This window comes from Falco rusticolus, chromosome 6, assembly GCF_015220075.1.
Source record: "Falco rusticolus isolate bFalRus1 chromosome 6, bFalRus1.pri, whole genome shotgun sequence".
NCBI classification, from domain to species: Eukaryota; Metazoa; Chordata; class Aves; order Falconiformes; family Falconidae; genus Falco; species Falco rusticolus.
In genome coordinates, this window is record NC_051192.1 from 49,895,460 (window position 1) to 49,923,034 (window position 27,575).

Consider the following 27,575-nt stretch of genomic DNA (forward strand, 5'->3'; position numbering starts at 1 on the left):
ATCATCTATTAGGGAGATCACTTAAACTATCTATGACCTGTTATTTGTCAGTCACTGAAAGGCACTCAAAAGACTCTAGCGCTTTTCCCTTGCAGAACTATGACATACCACACAGCCTACTCTAACTGACAAGCTACCTAAATAAGCTTCTCATGGTGCCCGAGAAACAAAATGCAGCAAATGTCCATTTCTTTGCTTGTTTTAAGGTGAAAACCAATAGATGAAAGCAATATCCCTAATAGAACAAATGAGGAAAGAGCAGTTTTGCGGCAGAGATAGTTTAACAAAACCCGTGAACTCTGGAGCGCGGAGGGCAGGGACAGCAACAGGACTGTATGCACCAGCTGCTGAATGAAATCCAGATGTTTTGTCAATGCCAGAAACCAAGTCTCAGCTGCAGGGATTTAAATCAGATCCAGATATAACTCCCTATGTCTGAAAAGATCTGAGTAATGATGTGAGCTACAAGGAACACTTGAAAACTATAGAAGCTATGCAAAACTCCTTTGGTGCTTGTACTAGAGGACATATCAAAAACTCAACCAGTACTACCAATGACACAATGTGAAAAACTACCGAACAGTAATGAGTCATGAGTCCCCTCAGTAGAAATGGCCTCACCACAGAACCTGTGGCTGAGTATGGAGACCTAAAGTCTATTTACCACACTTCAATCCAGATTCTGTGCTTGAATTTTGTATTATGACAAGCACATAAGATACTAAATCAAATGTTACTGTCCTCTACACCAGCCATATGTCACAGAGTCAGGTACATTGAAAAAATGTGATATAGTAAGTATAGCTTGGTGTATACCCGTTTGCAGATTCAGGCCTTCCATTTACAGATATACATTTTCCTTTTCACAACAGAGTTAACGCTACTATGGGTCCAAAAACATCACTGTAAATGTGACGGCTTTAACTTGGGGGGGGGGGGGGGGGGATGATGTTTGTTTGGGGGGGTTGGTTTTGGTTGTGTTGTGGGTTTTTTTTCCTGGAAAGAGGGATACCCTAATTATCTGAATCATGGCTACTGAAACTAATGGCAACATTGTATGTATCTGAAATAAACATTATTAAAAGCTTAAAAGCAACAAAAACATACACCAGTGTGAAACTGACTAAAATTTTCAAGCCATTTGAAGAAAGTTGCTGGCAGGCTTGCAGGTGGTCTGCATAAGACTCCCACACTCCAATCTTTCCAGACATATTTTTGTGCTTGATTAATTACAGAAACTATGGAGAGGTGTTACTTTTGCAGTGACTGATGTTTTCTTATAATTAAATCAACCTGGTATATATCTCCCATAAAACATTAGGTCATGAAATGTTCATAAAACACCAACTTAAGTGTCAACTGAAAAATTACAAATTTAATATTTAGATGGATGACTTTGGTAAAAATAAAAAACTGAACTCTTCAATTTCATAGAAATATAGTATCATAAATTTATTCTGAGCATCATATACTAAAATAATGCTATGCAAATAGGCATGACAGTTTAATAAGGTTTTAGAATAAGACTGTTTAAATGAATAAGTAATATTTTAAAATGTCAGTCAACACACCGTGAAAAAAGAAAGCTCAGTTTAATTAGGTTGGTCATTTGTGGCTTAGGCAGGAGAAGGATTAGCATGTAGAGTAAGCTAAGGCTGCCCAAAGCTTTGTGTGGGTTTTTCACAGGTATACACTTTCATCTCAATAAAAGAATTAGTGTAACAAATGCTGGCTTACATGATGCTTTGCTGCTTATGGTACAAGAGAGCTTCTCAAGAAACTTGCTGTGTTACCATGTAAATGTCAGGCACACTTTACAGAGAACTGGGAAAAAGAAAAAGATCTTGAAAAAAATGGCTTTGCTGACAAATCTGTAGCACAGTGGTACAGACAACCTTTTTTATAGTTTGGTTATGTCAACTTTATTTTGACTAATTGCTCTACAAAAGGAAAATAATTGCAATACCAGTAAAGAACATGTCTATCAGCAATCATTGGCATAGTCCACTGGGATTGGAGGGGAAAGAAAAGGTTTGGGGTAATATATTAACTTCCATGATTATTGTTTTTTTATGTGCATAAAGGTCAAGCAACTGACAGCAACGTTTTCAGCCTGACATAACTTGCCTACTGTAGACTGCAATGCATTGAAGAAAGCAGAGCAGATACAATGCACTTGCTGGGAGGACTGCAGTTTTGCCTGCATTAATGTGGAGAGGTCTCTACACAGTACTGAAAAATAAATAGGGCTTAGTACATATTTCAAGCTTTCTCACGGACTAGAAAGTGAGAAGAAAAGGGGTCACAAGGGCCAGACACATATCAAAACTGGGCTTAATCTTCATAACCACAGGACTGAGGTAGATGGTATGTATTTATAAAACAAACTGTTTGTTGCTTAGCACATTCAAGGCAATGAGTGTGCCCATATTGCAAATACGGCACTTTGAAAGTCCTCAGGACTTGCCAGCCCAAACTGCTGGAACAGCACACTCACTGTTCTTAACTACCATGCTCCAGTCAAATTCGAAAGGAAAGGAATAATAACAGATTCTCTTTGTTTTGGGAAGAAAGTAACAAGAAACTTAACTGCAAATTATTTTCATAGACAAGCATTACTTAAAAACTAATAGAGACAAAAATAATCATTTCATAGTCTTTAAAAGATATTTCCCTGTTCTCTTTTGTACTTTTATGCTGAAGTACATTCTCAGATCATCTGAAAGCTGGGATTTTTCTAATCAGTCTTGAAAACTGTGAATGTTTCCACGATATGTTTCCAGCTATTTTGTTTTCATATCTACTGTAATATCCCAATAAAAAAAAAAAGAAGCAGCTGCACTTGCTCATTCAATAGAAATTGTCAGTTTGTGTATAGTTATTGTGTTATTCACCCTGTATTTGACAAAATAATGTAGCTCCACGTACTTTCCAGACAATCAGATACAAAAAGTGTATTTAGAAATACACCATGCTGGAAATTTTTATAATAGTTTTTTTTTATCATGGAGTTATGAGAAAATATTGGGAGACAATAAAGAGATATTTTTATTTTTATTTTGACACCTCCAAAATGAAGAACACTATTTAGCAGATACTGTAAAAAGTGAAAAGTTTGGAAATTTATTTAGGTCTACTTAATACAAGGAACGTAACAATTCCAAACTGAACAGCCCAGGTGTGAGCCATCATTTCCAAAAGTGGCCACGCTGAAGGAAGCCCCTGAGTCTAGCAAAGGACACATGTTGTGTGCTTTCAATGCAATACAGAAGGTTCAAACTCATCTGGTGATAACAGCAATGTCTTTCAGCAGCACTGACTGCTTGTATCCAAGCTGAATACAATGTCTTTGCTTTTATCCATTCTGAATATTATACCATTGGAAGAGTACAATAATGGCACCTTCTCTTAATATTGATTTGTATGTGAATCAAGCCTATACTAATCAACAATATTTAAATGCAACTTTTGCGAGAAAACAAATCCCCTTACATGTGTTTATTCGGAACACCACAAAATGCAACAGTTTCAAGCCTCTGAAATAAATCAGAGATAGTCAGGTAATTCAGGAATAGCACACAGAGCTTGAGGGGGTTTGTTGTTCTGTCTTTTTGAATTAGATGTGTATAAACATTGCTATGGTTTGTTCTTTCCAATGAGAATACACGAGCTGGGTTTTTAAAGGCTCTCACTGCACTGTTATGTGTAAAGACATTGAAACACTGCTACATCAAGAAGATGAAGCTGAAATTAATCACTTTAAACCACAGCAAAAGGCAAATTTAAACACTTAAACATGTGCCAAATATGAAAGCCCCCCTTCCCCAATATATAGCATGGTAAGGCTCAGTCTCCTGCAAAACCTAAGCCTCTTGCATAACAAACCTGGCTGACAAACACCATGATTTATGACAGAGGAAGGACTCTCATTGCCCAGTAGCACAACAGTGAAGTTCAGCAGCACTTAGACAAAAGAAAACCTCCAAAATCTGTATTACTGCAAATTCAAGTCAGACAACGCTTCCCCATTTTAGGATGCAAATCAAGCTTGACAGATCTACTGATTTTTTGTCTGAGCCCAGTAACTTTTCCTTGACTTTACACATGGCAGCTAGGCTGGAGAATTAATTTTCTCAACTGCACAGCCACTTAATCCCTCCTTGTCTCATTCCATAATGGTCACAATCAAGACGTGAATTCAGGTCCTTTTGTGGCCTAAAAAAACGCTCCAAGCTTTGCATAAGCATCTCTAATTTCAACTCTTTAGCACCCATGTAGTTGTCTACATTGTGCATACTACCAGATTAATCATTAGTCCTTACAATATAAAGCTAACAATGTCTTTACGGCATTAGAGCTCTAGTCTGCAATGTGTTCCTTGTATATGCTGCAAATAATGGAGAAAAGCAAGTGAAATTTTCATAAACCCTCGAATTACTCTTCTCAGTTACAAACAGCAAGAAAAAAAATAAGTAGAAATACATATATATAGAGAGAGACACATGTATAGAAATAGAGAAAACTAGATATAACACTTCCGTATACTCCAAAACCTTGAAACAAATGGACATACAAAAAGGAGAGCTGAGTTTGGCCTCTTCAGGGATCTGCTTCATAGAGTACCATGGGATAGAGACCTGGAGGGAAAAGGCACCTAGGAAAGGTGGTTAATATTCAAGGACCATCTCCTCCAAACTCAGGAGCGATGCATCCCAACAAAGAGGAAATCAGGCAAAAATGACAGGAAGCCTGCATGGCTGAACAAGGAGCTCCTGAACAAACTCAAACAAGAAGTAAGCCTACAGTGGGTGGAAGCAAGGACAGGTAGCCTGGGAAGAACACAGAGAAATTGTCCAGGCAGCCAGGGACCAGGTTAGGAAAGCTAAAGCCCTGGTAGAATTAAATCTGCCCAGGGACATCAAGGCCAAAAAAAAAAAAAAAAAAAAAAAAAAGCTTCTATAGGCACGTCAGTGATAAAAGGACTAGAGAAAATGTGAACCCTCTCCAGAAGGAAATGGGAGACCTGGCTATCCAGGAAATGGAGAAGGCTGAGGTACTCAGTGACTTTTGTGCCTCAGTCTTCATCTGACAAGTGCTTCAGCCACAACGTCCAAGCCACAGAAGGCAAAGGCAGGGACTGGGAGAATGAAAAACCTCCCATTAGAGGAGAAAATCATGTTCAAGACCATCTAAGGAACCTGAAAGTGTATAAATTCATGGGAGCTGATGAGATGCATCCACAGGTCCTGAGGGAACAGGTGGATGAAGTGGATAAGCCACTATCCATCATTTTTGAGAAGTTATAGCAGTCCAGTGAAGTTCACACAGACTGGAAAATAGGTAACATAACCCCCATTTTTAAAAAGGGAAATAAGGAAGACTTGGGAAGCTACAGGCCAGTCAGTCTCACCTGTGTGTCCAGCAAGATCATGGAGCTGATCCTTCCGTAAACTATAGTAAGGCACATGGAAAATAAGGGTATGATTGGTGACAGCCAACATGGCATCACTAAAGGCAAATCATGTGTGAGAAATTTGGTGGCCTTCTACCAGCATTACAGCTTTGACAGATGAGGGAAGAGCAACTGACATCATCTACCTGGAGATGTGCAAAGCATTTCACACTGTTCCTCATGACACGCTTGTCTCTAAACTGGAGAGACATGGATTTAATGAGTGGACCACTTGGTGTATAAGGAATTGGCTGGATGGTAACACTCAAAGAGTTGTGGTCAGTGGCTCAACATCCCAGTGGAGACCAGTGACAAGGGGTGTTACTTTGGGGTCCATACCGGGACCTGTGCTGTTCAACATCTTTGTTGGCAACATGGACAATGGGATTGAGTGCACCCTCAGCAAGTCTGCCAATGACACAGAGCTGAGTGGTGTGGTCAACATACTGGAGAGAATACATGCCATCCAGAGGGACCTTGACAGGCATGAGAGGTGGGCCTGTGCGAACCTCATGAAGTTCAACAACGGCAAGTACAAGGTCCTGCAGCTGGATCAGGGCAACCCACAGTGTCAGTAGAGGCTGGGTGGAGAATGGATGGAGAGCAGCCCCGAAGAGAAGGACTTGGGGGTGCTGGTGGACGAAAAGCTCAACATGGCCAGATAATGTGTGCTTGCAGCCCAGAAAGCCAAACAAATCCTGGGCTGCATGAAAAAAGTAGCATGGCCAGCAGGGCGAGGGAAGTGATTCTTCCCCTCTACTCAGCTCTCCTGTGACCCCACCTGCAGTACCAGTACTGTGTTCAGCTCTGGACCCCCTAACATAAGAAGCACATGGACTTGTTGGAGCAAGTCCAGAGGAGGGCCATGAAGACAGGCTGAGAGAGTTGGTTCAATTCTCAGCCTGGAGAATTGAAGACCTTACAGCAGCCTTCCAATATTTAAAGGGGGCTTACAAGAAAGATGGGGACAGACTATTTAGTAGGGCCTGTAGCGACAGGACAAGGGGTAATGTTTTTAAGCTGAAAAAGGGTAGATTTAGATGAGATATTAGTAAGAAATTCTTTACTGTGAGGGTGGTGAGGCACTGGCACAGGTTGCCCAGAGAAGCTGTGGATGCCCCATCCCTGGAAGTGTTCCAGGCCAGGCTGGATGGGGCTTTGAGCAACACGGTCTTGTGGAAGGTGTCCCTGCCCATGTCAGGGGGATTGAAACTAGATGATCTTTAAGGTCCCTTCCAATCCAAGCCATTGTATGATTCTATGAAAACAAGCTTACCCTTGCCAACGTCAGTGTTCCTTGTTTACATATACTGCAGCGGACCCTCAGTTTCCCAGGTTTCACAGCTTGGCAATTTTTTTTGCAAAAAACATAAAAACTGTTGTAACCAGCTGCACCTGTCAGGAAAGAAAACAAACAACAAAAAGAAACATTTAATGTATAATGAAAATTAGTTACAAACTGTCATAGAAGGTTTATATTTGACCTACAAGTGGTAATTAAAAAAAATAGGTTGACTAATTTTAAGGCCTGAAGACAGTATCTTATCATATCTTGCCTGGTGTAGTTCGTAACACCTTTCAGTAGCTCCTGCTTCTTGATCAATGGCTATAGGTGAAGTACATGGTAATCCTACGAAATGCATCCTATCTTGAGTCTAAGTTTACAACTGATAAGCTTCAACTGTAATATTTGGCAAGTGATGTATGAGATTAATTACCCCAGCTCTCCATAATTTGCATATTACTTTTAGTCTAAGTTTGTCCAGCTGCAAGGTTTAGTGAGTTCAAATTGCATGAAAATTTCCTTGGATGAAGTTTAAAAGATCAATTTGACTGATAACACAGCAAGAAAACAAATATTTAATTTATCAAATCTAATTTTTATTCATGGAAGACTGGGAACCATTGCTTTATTCTTGCTGGCAGCGGTATAATTTAGCAAAGTTTGTAAACTGCTGCCAAGATATTAGGCCAAGTAAATTTTCAAGGAAAATTAAATGAAACGCATTCTGTTCTGTGAAACGATGGAACAGAAGATGATAGGCAGAGAATTGTGTAAGCCTGGGGCAATGCTAATGAATTTGATTTCACATGCAATCCTGATCACTGTTTTGAGTAAACCACATTTTAGAATGGCTATTGCTACTTCTTAGAAAATGATGGAAGATTCATAACATGGCTTTAATCTAGATTAGACATCTCCAAGATCAGAGGCTCAAGCTTAATATCAGAAGTTGAACTGAGACCAGAAAAAAGTTCTTAACAGATTTTTCCCAATATCAAGAGGTAAGACTGTGGAGATTTGACCCGTTAGCAGTGGTGAACTTCAGAATCAATAGCAGTCACTTTAAGATCAAAAATTTTTCACTGTCTTCCTTGCCATTCTCCTAGGTCTTCCTATGTTTATCAGCAATATACTTTTTATGTATATTTGAAACCTAGAATGTTACCACAGTAAATATGTTCTAGAGTAATATTTTTAAATATAACTGACTTGCATTTTTTTACATGTTTTTCACATGATAAACAACAGACCTTGTGTTCTGCCAAGGAAAATGCCTATCAATTTCATGTTACACTTATTCGTAGGTGTCCTAACATAAATGGGCAACTAGTTTCCAAAACTCAACTTCAGAGAACTATATAATAACAAAATAATAATCTTAAAAAAGTTTATAGATGTCTTCAAAGAAGACATATACTACTGTGAGAAGAAATTTTATAACACTCTTACAAGTTTTCAGAAACATAAACTACATAAAAGTTCATCAGTGATGTAGCCAATATTAATTTTAGTAAACTGATCTGAGGTGTTTTCATTATGCTTCCCTGGGGAATATTAATCACCACAGCAGAACATAAAGCATCACAGAATTTAAACTGAGTTCAGTTTTTGTGGAAAATTAACACACATTCATCCATTCACACACATACACTTTTCATACGAATAAGAGCAATTCAAAAGGTTGACAGCACAATTCTCAAAACAGTCTAAAACACAGTTCTGATATTAAAATATTTAGACTAAAGAAAAAAGGCTTATGGTCAACTATTTAATATATGGTACCATGTTGAGATGTGATTCCAAACTAAATATGAAAAAAATTTGGACATTTGAATCTGTGTTCACTCATCTTTTGCCTGAGGTTCCTAACACCTGGACTGAGAGCACATCTGGATTACACCCAATGTGAGCTATAATCCACAACGAAAATCTACACTACGGTATTACAAATGAGGAGGAGCACACTTGTACATGATTGAATTTTACTTTTGGCAGTTGTTCAATGTGGGATCAGCAGGTCAATCAATATAACAAAAAGGCAGCACCTTTAGCACATTTCAAAGGAAATACTATGTAACCTAAGTAAGCAAGAATGCTATCACTAACAGAGGCTCACAATAAACACGATTTCAGCCACTTATTCTGGTGTCAGTCTCAAGTGCAGGAAGTGAGACCAGACTGCTTTACCTCTTTCAGTATCACCCGTCCTCTCCCATTGCTCCGATTTGTTATATGGGCAGTCTAATGAGAGTAATGAGACTGCTGCTGCTGTTCACATGTAGAAGCACATATCCTGAGTAGATCTGTGATGCCACTGCTCACTGTCCTAATTCTGCCTGACTCTCCAGAATGATTCCTGCCGTGACTCTAATGAAACCCTTCCAGACAAACAGAACCATCTTATTGAGTACATGAGCCCTTACAGAACAAAATATTTTGTTAATTGGGCTGATGCTTTTCCTGATCCTGTTCTCCAGACCCTGATGTCTTGTGTCCCTGTCTCACATTTTATAGCAAGCTTATTTCAAGCAGTAATCTACTTGAGGCAGGAATCATGCTTTCTGCCTGCTTTGTGTTCTAAGTTCATTCCATCTGGACCCAAAGATAAAATTATATTATTGATAATATTCTGCAAAATATTCACAGGATAGTATGGCATAAATCAGCATGACTGAATACTGCAGTAAAAAATAGCAGTCATAGAAGAGGCCCAAAATGAGACATATTGATGATTTACTTTAGAGGATAAATCTTGTGCATTAGCCTGATATTTACTCTGTGCAAAAATAGACTATGTTAGCTCTATATTCATTTTTCTTAGCACTCTCCATTTTTTTCCTTTTTCATGAATATTAAAAGTACCTCAAACACATCCCTATGCACAAATTTGAAACACAAGAAACGCATTTATACCATAATGAGAAATTTGGAGCTTTATCCAAATTTCATAACTTTGGAAATGTCGGCTATAGCAAGGCTGCTGGAGAGGCACAACATGACAAGAGGAATGTTCTGATTTTAGCAGGAAAGTATCAATAGGGATTTTCAGCGATCCATTCACCACTTTATGCAGATTTGCTGATCTCATTCTCACAAAGCGCAGTTGCATCATTAGGTGTATGTCCTGAGTAGCATCACCAGGAGTAGTGGAGAATGAATTAAGAATGCAAATGCTAAAAGTCATACATACATGGCCAGTATTAAAATCTTTACTGACTTGTTAATGTCAATGTGTATTTCAGCATGGACCTTACCAGAGATTACAACCCCTTGAATCCCTTTCCAGAAGGGAACTGAAACAAATAGGAACAAAGAAATCTGCTTTTTGCACAAGCTCTGACATAGCAATATTAACAAGAAATGTAATTATGGCCCCGTGCCAGTAATCACTAAAATTGCTGCAGAACCAACCTTAAAACCTTGTCTTTCCTCATTCAATCATGGTCTATAAGATTTCATAAAGCTTTACATTAATATTTTATAATACTGGCACTCAGCAAGAATGTGCAGACACAGCAAGTTACAAGATTAAAAAAATGAAGGTCCCTTTATAAATGCTGATTCTGATACTGAATGTGAGCATTAATGCCAGAAATAAATAAATTATAACTATCAGTCTTCTATGGAGTTACATACATTGGTGGGTGGCGCAAGACTGAGGGAAAAACAAACGTGCTGTATCTGCATTATTCTTTTCAGAGAAGGTAAAGTCATGGAAATCTCAATTTTCAGGTCCACATTACAAGTACTTTTTGTGGGGCAAGGGACCCATAACAGATTCTTTTGACAATCAGTGGTTCATCTGGGTCTGGACATTGTTTTCTAGATTTTCACCACCAGCTGGTACATCTCTTGAGAAGCCATTTAATTTGAGTCTCTTATCCTTTAAGATGGAGCATCAAGGATCTGTCATTTTGTGGACAAGTATTTTACTTTAATTTGCTGTAAACTTAAAAAGGTGCCACCAGAAAGTTGACCTTACAAACTCGAGTTTCTCATCAGTCCAAAAGCATTCTTCAGCACATGATCATATGCTCACTTTTTAAGAAGCCATCTCCAATATGTCAAGCTTCCGATAAATCTGACTTGGAAATACAGAAAAAAGAATTCTTTCATTTTATTCATATGCTGAATTAGCAGCCAAATGAACCATTTCCATATGCATTGGTGAATTCCTCTCATAACTTGTTTCAACACAGCAAAACTCATTTAATGCACGACTGCCTGGCAATAGTGGTCTACCTTAACTGCCCTTTGCATTTGGTGAGAACACTTACAGGACTGAATCTTTCACGGAAACTACAGGAACGTCTCTCGTTACTGGAGTCCTAAGAAATGCCTCTCCCATCTGCAATTACAGAGAACTCACAACCTCCTTCCTCAGGTCATCTGTGCTAGTACTTCAGTATCTTTATCTTTAGAGAAGTTACTCCTTATTTTTAGCCTTAATTTTCAGGATGAAATTTAACAAGTACATCCTCTACATTCCACTAAAGGTATGGAAACCAATTTGCTTTCTTTCTCTTTGCAGCAGACTTTTGTATTGGTTTTCTATTTTATGGGCTAGTCAACCCCAATATAGTCATTCCTTTCTTACACGCAATACACTCTAGCGCTCAAAATATTTCTCTTAGATTTTTCTTTAAATAGTGTTAGATGCAGCTCCCTAAACTTGTTATCATTTTCCAGCTGCAGTTTTTCTAATGCTGAGTACAATGGGGTCCTTTTTTTCTTTTTTTTTTAAAGACATCTGGAAGGTTATCTTTGTGTTTATCTGTTCCTGTATAGTACCTCACTTAATATTATGAGCATAAATTAATTTGTTCCTGTTCAGTCTATGATCTAAAATGAACCTCCAAAATGTTGTCTGCTTCATTTGTTTTAACCCATTCTGTATTTGTGTTGATGAATACTGCCAGCCAAGTGCAATACTCTGTGTTGCCCTCTTCCGAGCACCATGGTGGTTTTTTCCAGACTGTATTTCTGACTTGTCATGATCATTTTAAATTTTTAGGCTGTCCTCCAGTTTATCTGCAGTCCCTCCTAGCTTGGTGATGTCTACTGCTTTAATAAGTTTTGTGTCTATTCCATCCTCCAGGTCATTAATAAGAATATTGATTAATATCAGATGTAGGGCAGACTCGTTCAATATATCCCTCCATTTTGATGATGAACTACTAATAACTACTCCCCAGTCACAGATTAGTAGACACATTCACAGCAACCCTACTGTATTTTTATCTGTATCTGGACACCTAGTTTGTTAATGACAGTATCATGCTAAATTGTCAAAATAATTACATAGGTAAGTATGTGATATTTACTCCTTCTCTCCACAGTACAACATGATCGTTTTTTTAATACAATTGTGCTAGTTGTTACTCTTGCTTGTGCATTATTTGAAATACTTGCAAGTGTTAGATTTCTCCCCCAAGCATTTTCAGGAATTTCAGTTAAGTTCTTAGGCTTATAAATTACTAGAGTCTTCCATTACTTTTTTAAAAGTCATCAGAACCCCCCTCCATTCTTCCTATAAATGATTTATTTTCTGTGAGTTCTAGAAGCTGTTTCAATAGTTCTGAGATTCCGTTCTATAAGGAGGACATTTACTCTGAAAGAATACAAATTATACTAATGTCTCATAAAGTAGCAAATTTAGATTTATCCACGTGGGAGCAAGCAGAAAATAAGTCTGAGCTGCTCAGAGTTTTTTCTTGTTTTGTTTTTGTTTCTGTTTTTAAACTGCAAGCAATATCTAGTATTGATACTTTCTTAACAAAATTTCCTAATAAAAATTGCAATAAAACATAAAGCTAAAGATCAAGAATGGGTACTGAAGGTTCCAAGATCTTCCAGAATTCAAAGGAGAGGCATGCATAGGCTAACCTACTAAGATAACTCTAGTAATGAGGTAAGTTATAGCCTCAGGTCATGCAACAGTGTCAGAAATAAATTATTTCAATTTTTATTATCATTCTATATTAGCCATCAAATAACATGACAGAAGAGATAAAGTAACATATTAGCCTAAACTCATCACATCTCCTTTCTAATATACAGAAACAATGTCTCAAAACCCTCTGATTTTAATCCTTATGTAAACTGAATTGCTCAAACTAAGTCATCAGAGGTGTGGTTTAGGACAAATTTTTAAAGTTTTATGTCCTTCAGTGCTGGGGGACTGCATACCTGTCATTCAGAAATGGATGATAGGTCAAGAAAAACAACAGTGATTTTTCTCTAGTATATTTTGTACTGAATGCAATTCTATAGGATGATTAATAGCTTATTAAATATATGAGAAATACTTCCCAGCTAGAATCATAACGTATACTATGTAATTAGCGTGGTGTTGTGGTGCTGATTGCCATTTTCTCTACCAATGTTCTCACTCAAGCAAATCTTGCAAGTGTTGGGGATACTTAATGTCTTCCCACTTGGAAATAGCAAAAGTGTGAGGGCAATACCAGAGTAGGGAGAGAAGAGAAAGTTCAAGATTAAAGTGTGGAGCAAGACAAAGTATCAGGAGACACAGAAATATCCTAAGTATTGAAACCCCCACTCCATAAGCTCCTCTGTAAGCATCTTTCCTTGCCATCTCCACCTCAGGCTTAGTTTCCTGCATTCAAGAATGTCTAAGGTCTAGGGCCCACCATAATCTTGGCTCAACCTTCTAAGGAAAGCACACAGTTGTAAGAAGGAGCTGTGAAAAAGTTTGTAGATGGACAAAAGTAAAATGGCAGAGAAAATGGGTTCTGGAGATGGAGTCACTAGGCCAAGTATTCAAGGGGAAAAGTACCAACATAGGTAGCTGGAAGATCTCAAAGGAAAAAATTAGGGCTTTATTTGATCTGACACTATATGTTGAGAGCCTACATTTTAATGATCCAAGATATACAGATGACAGGATTCACGTATTCTCTTAAAAACTTTTAAGTCTCCATTAAAATCTTACTCAATGCTTTTGCTATTCAGTTTCTGCTTATCTCTTCAGCCTATTTTCTATATTAGCTGTTTGTTGATGTAGATCTTCAAATTACCCTTCAAAAAGAAATGAGGAAGGTTCGAATAAGCCACACTGCAGGCTGTATAAGATCAGACTAACCGCTTCCTCCTGTTAGGGTTTAGAGAAGCATACAATAAATCACCCAAACCTGAACATCAGAAGTCTGAGATAGAATTTTCCTAGTTAAAAAGCAGGAGTGGGTCTGATAGACAAGATCTGTTGTTCCACTGTTGTTTAAAAGGAATTTATTTATCATTTTATACCTCCAACATCCCTAGTAACTTTTAAACAATGTACATTAACAGGGACCAGGCTAATACGTATGGCTAACATGTATGAATATATATGTACTTGTGCATATATAATTCGTGCATATACATGTTTAATGTAAATGTACGAGGCACACACTTTGTTGGTGTATAAAATAGTTTCATAAGAATTCAGAAAACAATCCCTATTTTGCAGTTTTCACTTGCAAATATCATCAGATAAAGCCTTTATTACAGGCCAGTTTTAGTAAAATGCCTGGTGGTTTACTCTACTGAGTTCATTTAGTTACATTACTTTTACTGGCCAAAAAATTTTATGAACATATGAATGCAAAAGGCTGCTTATTTATGAGATATGTCAGGACCTGTCTTCTCATCTCAGTGAGACACACTCTCTCTTTTGCTTCTTCAAAGCTGATTTCCTCAGAACTATCCCATCACAAAAAGTATTAAAACTGTTCCCTCCCTTGAGTGTTTTATATAAAAAGAAAAAGTAGCTTTCTCTGAGGTGTATCCCAGTGTTTTGTACCATCTCCCCATTTAAATTTTTAAGCTCCTTTAGGATTTGAATTTCCTCCTTTTTTCTATGTTGCTAATGATGAACATGCTGTGCAAGCTTTATATATGTTAGTGATAGCGCAGACCAATTATTCTTATATGCAAGACTAGTTAATCAGAAAATGTTAGTCATAATGTCTATAGACCTGATCCTGAAATCTCTAATCAGTCAAAACACCCATTATCATCCATATGACTGCTTAAATGAATAAAATCTGAATCGGGGTATTAGGAGCTAACCTACCGTTTTCATTTGAACTGCATTTTCATATACATGATAATGATTACTGAGTCTTTCCTTTAACTCAGCTATTTGAAAGAGGACACAGCTACAGGAATTCTTTCAACAGAGTGAAAATTACACAAAGCTAACATTGTTTCAGATTCCATTATATTTACATTTAGACTAGTTGTGATTTGTAAAACTTTGATTGACTGCCAGAGACCTCTCAGACGATTTTAGCAATCTGCACCCACATAATGAAAAATACATAGTTAAAAGTGAACAAAGAAAAGTATTTTTCCAACTGTCTTCACCTCAAGGACTTTGCTTGATTCAACACAGTACAAGGAAAAATATCTGCTATATAAACCCATCAGTCCCAATGTAGTAAACATTTGCACATAAACGTAAATTAAAAAAGAAGTGTGGAGGTTGCACTTCTGCACCTAAAAAAAGAGATGACTTAAAAGATCCTATTCACTTTCCAAAAATACAACTGGTATTTTCTGCCTTTAATCTTTTCTTTTTAAACTGCCTACCTGCAAAGATTTCACAGAGCACATAGCTTTCCTCCACAGATGCATATATGCAGCTGTACACGTTTATAAAACTTTTCTACCTGTTTATGATGATACTTACTCTTTATGATTCCTATCTAATTTAGACCATGAGAATGGCATTTATTTGACAGATTTATTTAAACTGGTTGTGCCATATTCTAGTGGCAAAAATGGGCACTTTTATGGTTTGATTGAATTCAGACTAAAGTAGATACAAAATGATACGTCTGATAAATTGTGCCTAAAAAGGTGTGTTTCTCTCTGTTGTGGGGATTTAGGACTCTTAGGTCTGGCAGAGATATCTACACTGCAAACCTTTAAAATGAGGTGAGATGAATCCCACTTGGTGATGCTGTGCACAAGAACTCATGACAAACAGTTGTGGTATTTTGCAGTATAGATAACAATATTAAATAGACTAAACCTTAAAAAAACCCACAACCTACAATTCCTTTTCTTGAGGCTCAAATACGATTTGCAGAATGTCTATGGATCTCAGATAATTAAAGCATATGGAAGAAAGCTATTTAGAAAAAAGATATGGACTTGTCACTGCAACAAAGACTACAAATGAAAGCAGGAGAGGATATTAAGAAGAGTTGGAATTTGGCAGAAAAGGGTGTAATGCCTGCATTAGAGGTGGAATACTGGAAGTACTTGAGAAAGACAGCGGGGGGTGGGGGGTGGAATTTATCTTTTAAACTCCTTTCTTCTCAGTGAAAAAAAATTGCGTGCAAATAACCCAGAAGGCTCCTGTTCATTAAAAAAAATGCAAAAAGAATAGTACTTGATCTAATTTAAATTTCTGGAATTTTGAATGGGCTAGGGAAAAACGTTTATTAGGCTTTCTCTTTCAATCTTTATCATGGAAGAATCTTCTGCTCCCCTTTTCTAAGGCCCAGTATCATTTCCCTTCACTTTCTTTCCTCTTTCTTCTTCTTACTTCATTACCTAATTACCCAGATAACTTCTGTAATTACTTTTCCCCTTTCTCATTCCCTTTCCTGACCACTACATAAACTTCACTGTCTCTTACTTCTCACAATATACTCTTCTCTCCTTCAGTTTGCTCTCTGATTTTCAGACAAAGGAGCAAATTTCAACACTAAAGCTAGCATAGTTCATATTAATAATAAGGAGTGAATGCAGGAAAAAGAGGAAAAAGAAAACAAACCTAATGGTGATGATTCTGCTAGAAAGCACAACATGGGGAAATAAAAGAAAAAGAAGAAAAACAATTTCATGAGACTGCTGAAAGCTTGGCAAATGATACATGGGAGACAAACAAGGATACCTTGCACACAACAAAGTGTTCAAGACTAAGGGTATCAAAAGGTCTCCCTGAAAATTTACTCCTTGTGCATGGGGAAACCACTATGCACCAGCCATAACAGCCCCACAAAGCACCACCCTCAGCTGCTTTTTACCTCGTTGAAGGGACTAAGGGTGACCTGCAGTGGTAACAACTGGCTGGAACTGGCTTATTTGTAGCTGAAGGCAGAGACTTCTGGGTTTAAGCCTAAGCACATAATGGGAAGTGAGGCTGCTGCAGAAAACCAAGCATGGGTGGCACAGATCCTGCAGTGTAGGCTTGTATGAGCAGCAGATCCAGTTGAGCACAAATTCAGCACATAACTACAAATTAAAAGTCAGTTGTACTGATCAGCTCCAGCACAGCTCTGGTTTCCTCCTTTTTGTCCAAGTGGAATTTGAGAACGTGCACACTTGTTTGACATTTCTGTACAGAGAGCAGCATGCCTAGGGAAATAGCCATGACCGTACAGCTGGACAGAAATCTTGAACACTCAGGCTCCAAGGCACAGCATGGCAGGGGAAGGCCAGGGGATGCAGGAGTCAGTGGCGATGGTATAGCAAACAGGAGCCATGGTCGCCAACAGGGACTCAGACCCACCACACCTGAGCAAAGTGAGCAGGGCAGGTACAGCGGACGGTCACGCACAGACCAGTGGTCACCAAGCAGGTCCATAAGGATGAGGCTGGTACCAGCTCTGGCCAGGAAATCAAGGCATCAAGTCAAGGCTGGGATCAAGAAGACATACATCTAAACACAGCATACCCAAAAACATCACACAGGGACGGAACAAAGGTAAGAACCTGGGCTTAAATGCAGCTCCCAGGCCAGTTGACCTACCAAGGATGGGTGAAGTGGAGGCCTCCAACAAGCTTTCTGCATCTCTTTCTCACACAGCTCTTTTCACAAAAGTCTGATCCAAGGTTATACAACTACCTCATTTTACCACTGGCCTTTGACACAACCAGTTAAACACCCCAAGAGGGTGGGAGGTTGAAGAACTTGCAGAACCTGTTGGTGACTTCACACCAAGCATGTGATATCACAGTAAATACCTATGTCATGTCCAACAGGAAACAAAGAATTGACAAATCATGGAAATGCTAAAATATTATTGAAATCATCAGCTTTTTAATTGAGAATACACCACCAAACTTAGGACAAGACATAAAAGTAACTATATTTTTAGAATGCATGCATGCATTTGCTAATTGAAGAAGAGTTTGTATCAGCTTATTTATAGTTTCAAATATATGCATTTCAAAAATGTACATCTCCATAGCAGATCATGCACAATTTAGGCAAACACTTTTTGACAATACAGAATGCAAAATTCACATTTTGCTTTGTTGGTTAGTTTGAAATTTTGTTCCTAGTGTTAGTGTGTATTGTAGTTTAACCCCGGCTGGCAACTAAGCACCATGCACCTGCTCGCTCACTCCCCCCACAGTGGGATGGGGGAGAGGGTCGGAAAAGTAAATGTGAGAAAACTCATAGGCTGGGAGAAAAACAGTTTAACTGGTAAAGCAAAAGCCACACACGCAAGCAAAGCAAAACAAGGAATTCATTCACGGCTTCCCATGGGCAGGCAGGGGTTCAGCCATCCCCGGGAAAGCCGGGCTCCGTCACCCATAACCATTACTTGGGAAGACAACCACCATAATGCTGAATGTCCCCCCCTTCCTTCTTCTTCCCCAGCTTATGTACTCAGCATGGTGGCATATGGCATGGAGTATCCCTTTGGCCAGCTGGGGTCAGCTGTCCTGGCCGTGTCCCCTCCCAATTCCCCGTGCCCCTCCAGCCGTCTTGCTGGCAGGGCCCCAGAACCTGGAAAGTCCTTGACTGAGTATAAACGTGACCCAGCAACAGCCAAACCCATCAGTGTGCCACCAACAGTGTCCTCACACCAAATCCAAAACACAGCGCTGCACCAGCCACTAAGGAGAAAATGAACTGTGTCCCAGCTGAACCCAGGACAGTGTGCAATCACAGTATCTAATCAGGTATGTTTATTTTGACCAAAAGATTGAAGAACAGCATACCAATAGTGAAATAATAGCTATTCCTACTGAGCTTATTCTCTGTGTTAGCTTTCTAGTTATTTCCAGTGTCCAAAAAAACATCAGTTCTACTCAACTAATGTTGTGCAGAAATAGGTAAGCTAACGTATCAATAATTACCAGTAAGTATGAAAGGCTGGTGACAAGAAAAAACAACGGCCTTGCTGTGAGAGCTTTGTTTTAAAGCCTGCTACTCTATTGCAATACATACTCGAAAAGTTTGTTTTTCAGAGCACCCAAGGAATAAATAGTGAGGTAGCACAGTTTATGGAAGATAATTAAATTATCCAAGGTTCTAAAACATTTAAAAAGCTTCCTCAACAGTTTTTTTTAATAGAAATTTTACTGTTACTGAATAAAAGGAAAAATTCCCCTGTAGCCAAATAACTATTTTAAACATGGGAAACAAAGGTCAGGAATAAATATTCAGTTTTCTCAGTGCAGTCCCAAAAGGAAATTTTGTTAGGACCTGAGTATTCACCATCAGAAAAAGAGATGCTAGGACCTGAGTATTCACCATCAGAAAAAGAGAAACAAACAGTGAAATCACAAAGTTGGTTGGTGATATGATTTTATTCAAGGTAGTAAAAATGAAGGCCAACTAGAAAAAAACATTGAAGAACGTAGGGTGGTGAGTAACTAATAATAGAATAAAAAATTAAATTCATTGTAGATAAATTTAAGGTAATGTACATGGGAAAAATTATTTTATGCAAACAGTGATGGTCTTGACTAGTTATTACCACACAGAAACAAGATCTTGGGGTTATAATAGAGAGTTCTATGAAAATGTCAGCTCAGTGCTCAGTAGCAATCAAAAAAGTAAATTGAATGCTAGGAGTTATTAAGAGAGGAATAGAGGGGGGAAAGAAAAGCAATTCAGAAAACAGTGCTGTACAAATGCTGAAAAAAATCATGGTGTGCTCCATTTTCAACAGCATGAGCAATTCTACCCTTTCCATCTCAGAGCACGAATCAGTAGAACTAGAAATATATAAAACGAGGGAATGGGTAATCAACAGCGTCCATGCCACAGTTGTTTAAATACAGCGTGACTTTCTGGCCCAAAACATAGACAGTTAAATGGGAATATCACAGACGTCTACAAAATCATGACAGGCATGCAGAAAGTGACAGAGTGGGACAGCATCCTGGAAAATATCAGACCGATTTATACATGGTACTGGCAGAAGCCACGGACTGCCAATAGGATACTATGCTAAATGAATCTTGGATCTGAGTCGGTGTAGCCACTGTCACATTTCATGTGAGAAAGAGATGGAAGTAATCTGTTACTACACTTCCCTGTGCTGCTGTGCCCCTTCAGAAAGAGGGATCTGTAGCTTGGTTCTGTAATTACAGATCCAGTGGTCCATCGTATTTTGACCTCCAGGCTGCAATGGGAAAGACATCAGACAGTCCTGCTTCTGTGCAACCCAGACCGTGTCCTCTGCTGGAGACATTCTGTGCTCCTGCCCGTGAAAAAATCCTAACCCAAAAGCCTTTACAAAATGACTTTCAAATTTTTCTTTTAAAGTATAGATAATTATGCTCTTAGTTTTATCCACAGGAACACAAAAATACTGAAGATACTTTACCTCTGTTGTAGCAAATACTTTGGTGATTAAATGACAACAGGCCTTTGTACAAGTCTTACTAAGACTTTAAACTATTAGATTATAAATCTTTATGTATTTTCTTTAAACTCCCTCGCCTGTTTCTGAATTTCAAGCTGTCATCTTAAGCTATAAAAACTGATTCTGTTCTGCACTGCATCTTAATTTTCTGAAGAACATTTCTCCCACAGTAATATTCTTTAAACTGTTAAGTGTCTTCATGTGGATTACAAAATGGTAACTTGTACGCCAATGTTGTTTAAAAAGTGTTCTGTTCTTTTCCTAATGCTTTCAGGGTTTTTATTAGTTCTGCTTCCTTGTGCATTCAAAAGAGTAAGATCTTTCCAGCAAATTTTACTTTTTTGTTTGTTTCACTTTTCTGAAGATTACTTTTATTAAAAAAGTAGTACTATTTTGAATACTTTTTTGATATTCAGAGATGCCTTCAAAGACATTCTACTTGATGTAAAGAAACATATACCAAATTACTTGGTAGCAATGGCCAATTTTGATGGTTGAGTTACAAAACACTAGTAATTTTGCGGCAGTTTAGTATTCCACATGCAACTTCTCAGGTTTAAAGGCATTATGCAAAATGTAAGATCCTTTAGCAATAGTTAGAAAAGATGAGAATTAACACTTTGGTTACGCTTTATACATTTGTATGACTTAATGATGCCACTGCCCTAAGTCTGCTCTCAGAGGAAATAAGAAAAATTTTGGAATAGCTGCTTCTTGAGAAAGTGATGTCTGAGCCAGGGTTGTGCAAAAGACCCCTCACAGGCAGGAAAATGTTAATGGTTCTCTACCTAGGAGTCAGCTGGTACAGGCTGCAGGTAGATCAGGTTCAAGAGAGTTAAACACCAATATTCACTAGCTATACTAGATATTTCATTGCTGTAGATTCCTTTTCAGATTTGCAATAAATTCATTCAAATGAACATTCAGTTTGGACTCATTTTCTGCAATTTTTACAATGAGAACAATGGCAGTAGGGAAATGGAAGCAGCAGGAGAAAGGGAAAAGGAAGACACAGAACTCAACTCTAGTGAGGAAACAACATTGCATAGGTAAAAACTGGCAATGAAAATCTTTTTAAAATAACTATATTAACTGAACAAAATTAAAACATTGAAGTCATACCCGTGAAAAGATACTGCCAGGAAAAACAGAGGGCAGAAAATGTCAGTTGGATATGGATCTATGAAACATTTTTGGATAGTAGCAGTAGCAGGAGTACAAAAAATATAGGAAGCTGCTAGTCAAAACAGCTCTTTCCATAATGCAGAAAAAGAATCAAGGCAGCAGCACTATGATTTGCTGATTTTGAACAAGACGGCAGAGTAACCAGCATACTATTAACGAGATATTTTGCATAAGCAGAGAAGCCAAGTGTTAGAGATGACTCGATCAAAGAGGTGTAACAATAGTAGAAGAAATTAACAAAGCAGAAATTAAGTTTTAACTCTGAAAAAAAGGCACACAATAAAGCAAGAATGATGAGGGAAAGCAATCTTCTCCCTGATAGGATATATAATGCTAAATTGCTGTATTATATCTGAGAGGAGCTATGAAAGGTAAGGGCTGGACCAGAATAATGTACAACAGAAAGCCAACAGAAATATTGGAAATTTTCAATAAGGATGCCACTATGTACTGATTAAGAAGTGTAAGTAAGTGTTTGTTGTTTTGAAAGGGCTGTTGTATACTGGATGATAGTAGTGTGAGGGTTTGACCAGAGAGATCATAATAAATAACATTAAGAATTTACCTGCCTGTGATGAGCTAAAAATTACATCAAAGAGCTTGAGCTCTTTGAGCAAGAAATGTTTTCATCTTAATCATCCATCTCAGTCATAAGTGTACATATATTTAGTAAAAATGATGGTACACTATACTTGCAGCAAAATGGTGAAAAGCCAAGAAGCCAAGAATTATGTCACTCTATACAGAGACTATATGGATAGCTGCACTGCCAAGGAGCTCCAAGTTTGAACGCAATCATCTTACTTTCACAAAATAGAAATTACATTTTTACCACATGGGAAACTAGGTAAATTGAGATTATACATAACATCAAGCCACATAACATTTCAGCATAATTCAAGAACTTTATTCTGAAGTGGTCCTACTGAAAGCATGTTAGCAATAAGATACTTCAACACCAATATTGTAATAAAGATAATGGAAATTACTTCTCACCAACACCCTTCCACTTTACTTCTGAATTCCCACCAACACTCTTCCAATATAAAAAGTCAGCATCTGTAAAGCACTTTTGCTAGCTGTAAAAAAATTGTAGTGACAGGAACAAAAGGTCTCTGAAATTTGAAAATTTGAAAATTATCCAAACTCCCAAATTCTACATTTAGCAAGAATCTGAATTTGTCAAAGCATATTATTTGTAAAGAATAGATGTTTTTCATGGATAAAGAAGTATATGAAGTATATATGAAATTTATGTATGCAAAGACTTGCACACTCACAATTGCAACCAAAATTTCTTAGTTGTATTCAGAGAGTGATAATGTCTTATAAAACATATCAAATGGTCATTTCAATAAATGGAAATAAATCAAATTTATGTTTCAAGGTTATATTACAAGCTAGAGTTTAGATGAACATATGTTTTTCCACTTCAACATCTTGCATCAGACTGACAACCATCAGAAAAAATGAGCAATAGATGTATATGTACAATTGATCAGTAAATTAAAGATACTGTGGCTACACACAGAGACACACACAAGCATTTACACTCATACAAATTTAAGTGTTTTAAATTTAACATAAAGCTTTTTAAAATATTAAATAAACATATCTCAAGTGACATTTATCAACTATAGGAAAATCATTGTAAAAATTATGCTTTATTAATGCCATTATTCAAAACAAGAAAACAAAGATATAAAAAGGAACTGGAATGCAAGTTGAATTAGGGAAAAAAAAAAAAAAAAGCCCCACCAACACTGTATCTATTCTTTGAAATTGTCTTACATTTACTTTCACATATGCATATGCTTTCAAAAGAGTTTCTGCTTCAAATATTATGCATATGCTCAGAGATTTTAATTCTTTTAAATAATCCTGTAACCTATTATATATATATATATATAAAAAAGCAGTAAAAATATCATAATGTAGGGCAGCAGAATGTAAAACACATCTCAGAAAATAATCAGCACTTAGGAAAAGAAACCCATGGTTACTGACAGGCCACAATCCAGCAGAGAAGAATGGCAAATATTTGGAAACCACGTTATGGAAGGTGCTATAGGCTTTTAATAACATGGGACTGATATGTCTATATATATATTTGTGTGTGTGTGTGTGTGTGTGTATACACACACACACACACACATATATAGTATAATTTAGTCGGTTAACAGCTGACTTAAAAAGGGCATAAATATCTTTGGAAACGTATTTGACATATACTTGTAAAAACACGAATGACAGATACAGCTTACTATGAGATGATCCTAAATAATACTATAGAAGCTATGAATGGGATTGCAAGACAGATGCCTACTTTAAAAATTGTGGGAAAGACCAGCAGGAATTGAGTTTATAACCAAACTTCTAATCCATTCTGCTACCAAAATGTCCATTTTTTTCAGTCCTAAAATTGAGGGACAAACTGAGTAACTGGTTTGTCAAGGCTTTCACGTTTCATTCACCAAAAGACAGTCCTTAGCCTGAATGACTGAACACAGAAGAAACACCATTATTTTGTTATAACTAAAAGAAACTGAGAGAGTTTAACACAGCTTGTCTCTTCGCATATCTTCCCTCTTTGGAAGCCGCACTAATCCCCTCCAGCTTTAGTGTAATTGCTGCAGATTCAGTATGGTTTCAGGTACTGGTTTCAAGGATCTCCACCAGTGATACAAGGGCACACACAGAAACAACCATTTCAGTTACATAGATGGTATTTTAAGTCTGTGCACACGACAGTGACCATCTTCAGAAGATCTGGAGATAACTGACAAATCCACACTACCAAAATGTTATAATAATATTTGTCTGTAACTGGTGCTCTACTTCAGGCAAGAGAGTTCTCCAAGTCAAAGCTATCCTTTTTTCAGTGCTACGGTATATAACCATTGTGTATTTAAAAGAAAAAATAGGACAAATAACTGCTTATCTTATGACTACAGCTAATTCTGTATTTTTTTTTCCTTTTCCTTAAGAAACTACATCATTATTCTAGAAGAAAAATAAATGACTAGTGAAAACAGGACTGTCCATTAATGTACTAAATAACTTGCCATTGCTTGTATTATACAAATATTTTAGCATGTAACAAAATGTTGCACAATAACTTTGTACCACAGAAGCTGTCTTTTCGACTGATCTGTGTTACTCCTTTTCGCTCTCAGTGCCCTGCGTGTCAGGCTTTTCACTCTGAAGCTGCCACAGAACAAGAATTTTGAAGATAATTTAATTTTTTTAGAAATAATAAGGAGCAGGAAAACGGCTTGGGAAATATGCATCTATAACAGTTGATGCAACATTTATCACTACAGAGAGAAAATACCAGTACCAATACTTCAGAATTAACAATTTAGTTTCCAAAATTCATTATTTAGTGGCATGGGTAACTTTTTATTTCATTAAAAGTAGTATTTTGAGGAAGATTCTTAGCTGCTTCTAAAGAAGTGACAAGATTTACATTAGCTGACAATCTCTCCCTTAAAGAGTTGTCCAGAAAAAAATGTAAAAAATGGCACTTTAACATTCCGTATTGCCACGACATAATGGTATGGTCATTGCATCACTTTCATATAATGCAATATCAGCACTATGTTCTGAAAAGTAGGAATGGATTTTAATAAAAAAGTCAACTTAGAATTTCACATATGGCGTGCATATATCTCTATACTGAAAAGTTGCATATGTGGCAACTCCCTTTGGCTTTTAGAGGACAGTTTTGAAAATATAAACCTAAGCCAAGAGGCTTCTTTATCTCTTTAAACCATTCAGCAAAAGTGTTGGGGAAAAAGGTATGCAGGTCTTCCAGGCTATTAAACCCTAGATATTTCAGCAACGGGCAGTAAACAGCAGCTACTTAAAGTAACATGTACTACGGTGTTCAGTTTGCACACATGCAAAGAGTGGAAAACACCAAGCAAAGTACTTTAGGGAAAGAAGGAAAGAGATAAAGAGAGAGACAGAGTGCACTTGTAATTGAGCCCTAAGACCTTGAACCTCAAAGCTCCTCTAGCCCTGAACCAACTACAAGAATTCCCTATCCACAGGTTAGCCGAAGGGCAGAAAGATTCATTGCATTAAAGTTTAATGCACAGAAAATGGATTCATAGTAATCCTCACTGACGTATTTATGTGTATAGCCTGCTGAGCATCTATGAGTGTTATTTGATAAGAATGGAAATAATCTTTTAACAGTGATACAGACTAACCTCACCCTTGTAACTTCAAGTGTGTCTCAACACCTCCAAAAATTCCCTGCAGTGAGGTGATGGTACCTACCATCTAGTGACCTCCCTTGCTTTGCCAATATACATGATTCTATGTATGAGAGCTTTGACCTTCAGCTCATAACCATTCCAAACTGCACTTTGGGGAGACCCTTTGGCAGGTCTCCAGCCAGAAAATCTGTTGGCTTGATCATCTTTATGAACAACAGGAAAACACACCTTATTATCCAAAAGGAATCCAATGCCTTCTCTATCAGAAGGAATGAAACTAATGTTTAAATACTTACAATAACTCAGGATGAGATTTCTAAGGCCATAACTAGATATCTGCCACTATAACTCCACGATCACCTTTTTCCCTTAATGCAAACCTATGATCAAGTCAGAATGCAGTAATACATAGGCCCTGTGGGACTTCTCAGTAAGACATATTATTGATATACCATATGGTTCATTTATCAATATGTTCTTGATTCATCTATTTTTAGATATTTTTGATACCATATGTACAGTATCGTTAAATGGATATTGGTATTAAATGTTCATTGCATTTTAGAGACTAAAGTGCATAGCAATTTTGTTCTCAAGAAGATTAATTTAAACCGAACCTTACTATCATTCTTCAACCTGTCAGTTTAGGAAACCACCCTCTGCCCTACATCAGCCTTCCCCCTGCATGAACTGTTGAGACTCCATTCCTTGCCACATTCTGTAAAGAACAGAGCTTTTGCAACTGGTTGTTACTCCCGAATAGTGTGACACTGACACAGCAGCTGCCAGCTTAACTCAGTTGTTCCTGTAGTGCCACACCAATCAATTAAGCCAATTGATTTTGGAGAATGGTTTTGTTGAAGTTAAACAGAAATGCTTAAGAAGTTTTTGTACATCCCACTTGAGATGTACTTCATACCTCTTCATCTCTAAAAAATCCTGTTCCCTTGTTCCCATCTCACATGGACTTAAGAAAGGAATTTATTTTTTTTTTCCACACAATCCTTTTGACAGTTTCACAAATGTGTGTGCAGTGCGATCTCCTTTCTACTGTTCAATTCCCAAGTTATACTACAAGTTAGAAGACATTCCTGTAGTCTCTTAAGGAGACACAATTTCATCTAGAAGCCTCCCCCACTTCCTTCATCAGTAACCATTTGATTTCTAGCTGATTCTTATGTGTTATTCAATGAAGGATCATAACAGTGTAGGAAAAATCAAGACATTATATCTGCATCTTCAGTACTTAGCTCAGATTCCTGATCTGCTATGTATCTGTGCAGGAGGTAATCAACCCTGTAGTTCTGCCATATTTATAATATATTCATAAGCTATTCAGACAGAGAAAGAGATTTCAGTACCTGGACTCTGTGGGACTACAGGAGAACAGGGATAGTAAGATGAAATATGCAAGAGATCAAGGAGAAATAGCAGAATGAAAACTATTGGTACAGACGGCAGTATTTAACAAAGATGGTTTATTTTTCTACGTATTTCTGGTCAAACACAGATCTCGTTGCCTGGATGGCAGAAATAAGATATATTTGTTCACATCTATACTTCTAGATTTAGCATACTTGAAAAATCTCCATTAAAGGTTAGAAGACAGAATGTGGAGGACAGGTAACACTTCTGTTTGAAACATATTTTTTTCAATCTCCAACTTAATATTTCACTATGGTTAAAGTTATAAGGCATAGTAATGATGATGATGATGATGATGATGATAATAATAGATATTGCTCAAGATGAGTCAAAAATTACCTCAGCTATGGCCATCATTATGATCCTAACAAGTTAAT

At 37.4% G+C, this 27,575-nt stretch overlaps 1 protein-coding gene across 1 annotated transcript in view; it reads right to left on the reverse strand.

Moving 5' to 3' along the window:
* Positions 1–27,575, reverse strand: part of PRKN (parkin RBR E3 ubiquitin protein ligase) — a 614,220-nt gene that overhangs the window by 473,900 nt on the left and 112,745 nt on the right. Inside the window, exon 4 of the mRNA XM_037391827.1 lies at positions 6,729–6,847. Within this exon, the coding sequence (XP_037247724.1) occupies positions 6,729–6,847 (119 nt within the window). The remainder of the gene's footprint in view (positions 1–6,728; positions 6,848–27,575) is intronic.